This window comes from Morone saxatilis, unplaced genomic scaffold, assembly GCF_004916995.1.
Source record: "Morone saxatilis isolate NCDOM2014 unplaced genomic scaffold, NCSU_SB_2.0 Contig14, whole genome shotgun sequence".
NCBI classification, from domain to species: Eukaryota; Metazoa; Chordata; class Actinopteri; family Moronidae; genus Morone; species Morone saxatilis.
Window position 1 is genome coordinate 829,701 of NW_023339696.1, and position 3,610 is coordinate 833,310.

A 3,610-nucleotide genomic window follows, 5' to 3' on the forward strand; every position below is an offset into this window, starting at 1 on the left:
TGAATGTTATATTCCATTTCTGACTATAGGTCCTCCTAAACATTACACGCTGGACCTTTTAAAACTCTATAGCCCATTTAGGGGTATACGGTGTCCAACAGAGCTCTGTACTGGGTACACAGTGGTAAAATCTATTTATGTTATTTTGATGACTCTTGATAAGACGGCAAACTTCCAACTATTTCCAACACGTGTTTCCAAAATTATCAGTGTTTGGTGGTGAGCACAGACAGCAGAATAATCCAGGTTTTCTGTGAGTCATTGGCTCAGGTGTTCCATAATAACACTTGCACCCACTACCACATTTTCTTCTGGAAACAATTAAATTAGTCCCTAGTTCAAAACTGCTTTAGAGCTGCTACATGTTCTCATTTTCTTTACTGTGACCCTGGATCTACCAGGTTTTTTTAATGTTTGCTCATGTTTTCTCCATCCTCCAGCAGGCACCTCCGTCCTCCACAGCAAACATTGAGGACAGCTTCCGGCCGGGCAGCCTATTCAGACAGCTTGCTGATCAGGACGAGGACACAGCCACTCCATCTTTATTCAAACTCAGCTGGCTGTCTGGCATGGCCAAATAACCCTTTATTGCTCCAGACTTTATTTGCCTTCGCAAAACTTTGTAAAAGTACTCTGTATAGTAAATATAATTTTGTCTTTTGAAGAATGTGTCCTGTGTGATTCACTTTACTTGATTAATTGATGCAAATGAGACTGAACATATGGAAATGAGAAAAGTGTAATTCATGTGCTAGCAAGCACTGACAGTACTAGAGTATTGTCAATGCAAGCACTTTTCTTTTTTAACAACATGTATGCATAGTCGAGCAGCACCAAAGCGAGCGGCATTGTTTGCATACTTCCCTGCATTCTTTGTGTGAACCTGGCTTCTGAGTTATCCCCGGCTTACACTGAAATGCCTTCTTTGAGAACTTCTGATAACATAAATATAAGTAATAATTTCGATTCCGTAAATAATCAATGGAAGAAAAAGAAACAGAGTAGTTCAATCCTAGATTGGTTTCATTTTGTACATTCCATAATTTTTAGCTAGGCTAGCCACATGCTGCATGGATGGTTGAGTTGGTTCATCCACCACTGTGGTCCAGAAATTGAAATGTGGTGTGCATGCATTAATGTTCCCTCAGGATGAATTGTAATAACTTGATTATCTAACTTTACATCTAGCGCAAAAGGTCAAAATTTGTATTTGTCCAACTCAATGGTTTATGACAAAATACCTGTAACACTAAAAGCATTCCCATCAGCCTCAGCTGGACAAATGTTAGCATGTTTACTAACACACCAAACTAAGGTGGTGAACATGGTAATCATGACACTATTAGTGTATAATCAGCTGAAAACAATCTTTTTTTGTCGCCTTCAATGGAGTCTGCCATGTGGAACCACCATGTTTCTACAGAAGCCCAGAACAACATTAAGGGACATCCTGATTCCTGACCTTTAGTCAATATGAGTTAAATTCCAAAAATACTGGATCTTACACTTTCCGTAATGCAACCAAGAGCATGTTTTTGTTAAGATCCTCCCTGTTTGGTGAATGCCTGTACCTTTCAAACTACTGGCCCCCGTTTTGTAAAACAGACTTTCTGTTTAAAATTTCCCATCTCAAGCACAATCTGAGATAACTCTATAATGTCATCAGACTAGAAAGTGCCTCCAGAGCCACAAAAGGAATGATATAACACATTTTTTACAGGCTGAATAGTCAGCTTCACTTGTGTTAAAAGAATTGCCATAAACTGTACTGACAGTTCAATATTATAATTATTTATTACATATAACATAAACACAATGATCTGAAGTCTGCTATGACTTGGCTTAATCTCATTTATTAGATTTGGGGAGAAATTACATAATGTACAAAATTTTCCAAAGATAATTTAGCTCTCTTTAACTTCAGTGTGACTGGTTAGTAGTTTGCAGAATATAGACATTTTAGTATAACTGATAAAACATGTCTTGTAGGCAGCAGTATATACATACTTCAGTAACAGAAGCTATAGTGCCTTCAGTGTTCACACCTTCATATCTTGTATGAAGTAATATGCATGAAACATATAACTAAGAAAATGCTGTTTAATTAGCTCTAGTGAAAATCTGACAAACAATAGGCTTGGTTTTGGACAAAGCAGCTAGTGTAATATATATAATAAAAATATTTTCTAAAAAGTGTCTAGTATTTAACATGAGTTACAATAACATTTGTTGATACAAATTTTGACATTAATGTAAACTGTATAGAAACAAAACATAGTTAGCAAGTCTCTGAAATTCACTTTCTAAAAAACAGGGAAGGTCTTTAGTTTCAATTATATGTCTGATATTTTACAGCATAATTCTTTAAATATGTATCCATGAAAACCATGACCGCATTATGAGACATCGGACCCCTGGGCACAGGCATATAAAACCCCATCCCTCTTACATAGGAACAAGAGTCATTTTGTGTCTCTTTGCAGTTGATTGATTGGGTTTCCAACAAGAAATATTCATGGTTATATATATGAGATTTAGAACAGTAATATACACATTTAATAATTTGCTGAAACAGAACAACATTTATTGGCATGACACTGAAGAACAAAGCAAATCCTTATATACAGCATATACTACGCACCCTGTAACAGAGGGCTGGTTCCTGTGTTGGTACCGTGTGTGTGACGTGACATGTAGAACCCTGCACACACACACACTTCCACTGCATATCTCTACTTCTTCCTGTCTATTTTGCTCATCATGGCCTTGACGTCAACAGGGGCGGAGGCAGTGGCGGCCTTGGCCTTCTCCTCCTCCTCCTGCTGCCAGAGGATGATGGGATGGATGCCTGGGCTTAGGTTCCGCGCATTTTGCTCTAGCTGGGCCGGACTAGGGTGGAAACAGAAACATGAAGAGCTCATGATTATTGTAAAGCTATGTAAAGCAGCAATGTCTCTTTCCAGAAACCATGACCAGGTTACTGAAAATAATCCACAGACCTTGTTTTTTTGTTTAGCAGTATTCTGTAGGAACTATTTTCTTTCTACCAAACTACACCCGCCAATTTAAAAATAAAAATATGACCTTTTTTCCAATTTAAAAATAAAACAAAAAACTTCCCATACTCATTTTCCATTTCTTTTCTTTTGAAAAAAACAACAATGACCTATTGGCCACAAAGTACACTGACCAAAGAGAAATTGCTGTTGAGTTCTTCAAATGTATTTTTTTGGCGCTTTTGGCGCCACAAGCCAAGTACCTTCTGGTTCCTTTATACATGACCAATAACGCCTAAAAAAGCTTTGTCTTTAAGATTTTTGCCTCCACACTGATGTAACAGAGTTCAATGGAATTTTATTTGTGATGCTCACAGCATTGAAAGATGAAAAATTAAACGGCAAAGAATCACACACATATTTTAAAAGGTATGAGATTGGTTTACCTGAAGTTGTGAGGCTCAGGGTTCAGTGCCTTCTTCTGGGTGTCTTTGTACACCGGTGACTTGAGGTAACGGAAGAACGTGTCCTGTACCAATGAAAGCACACGAGACTGCAGGTGACCTCAGGTTCACTACCTAAGTCTTTTGAAGCCCATATAAATCACCTATGCA

General features: G+C 37.8%; 2 protein-coding genes and 1 long non-coding RNA gene across 3 annotated transcripts in view; 2 read left to right on the forward strand and 1 right to left on the reverse strand.

Moving 5' to 3' along the window:
* LOC118322522 overlaps window positions 1-664 on the forward strand; it is a 2,234-nt gene extending 1,570 nt beyond the window's left edge. Inside the window, exon 2 of the long non-coding RNA XR_004796458.1 lies at window positions 441-664. This is a non-coding gene — a long non-coding RNA (uncharacterized LOC118322522). The remainder of the gene's footprint in view (window positions 1-440) is intronic.
* zgc:158403 (tetratricopeptide repeat protein 39A) overlaps window positions 1-3,610 on the forward strand; it is a gene marked incomplete at its 5' end in the record, with an annotated part of 767,589 nt that overhangs the window by 405,620 nt on the left and 358,359 nt on the right.
* rgs9a (regulator of G protein signaling 9a) overlaps window positions 2,733-3,610 on the reverse strand; it is a 23,305-nt gene continuing 22,427 nt past the window's right edge. The window contains exons 18-19 of the mRNA XM_035654512.1: window positions 3,443-3,525; window positions 2,733-2,889 (exon numbers count right to left, since the gene is read on the reverse strand). Of these exons, the coding sequence (XP_035510405.1) occupies window positions 2,733-2,889; window positions 3,443-3,525 (240 nt within the window). The remainder of the gene's footprint in view (window positions 2,890-3,442; window positions 3,526-3,610) is intronic.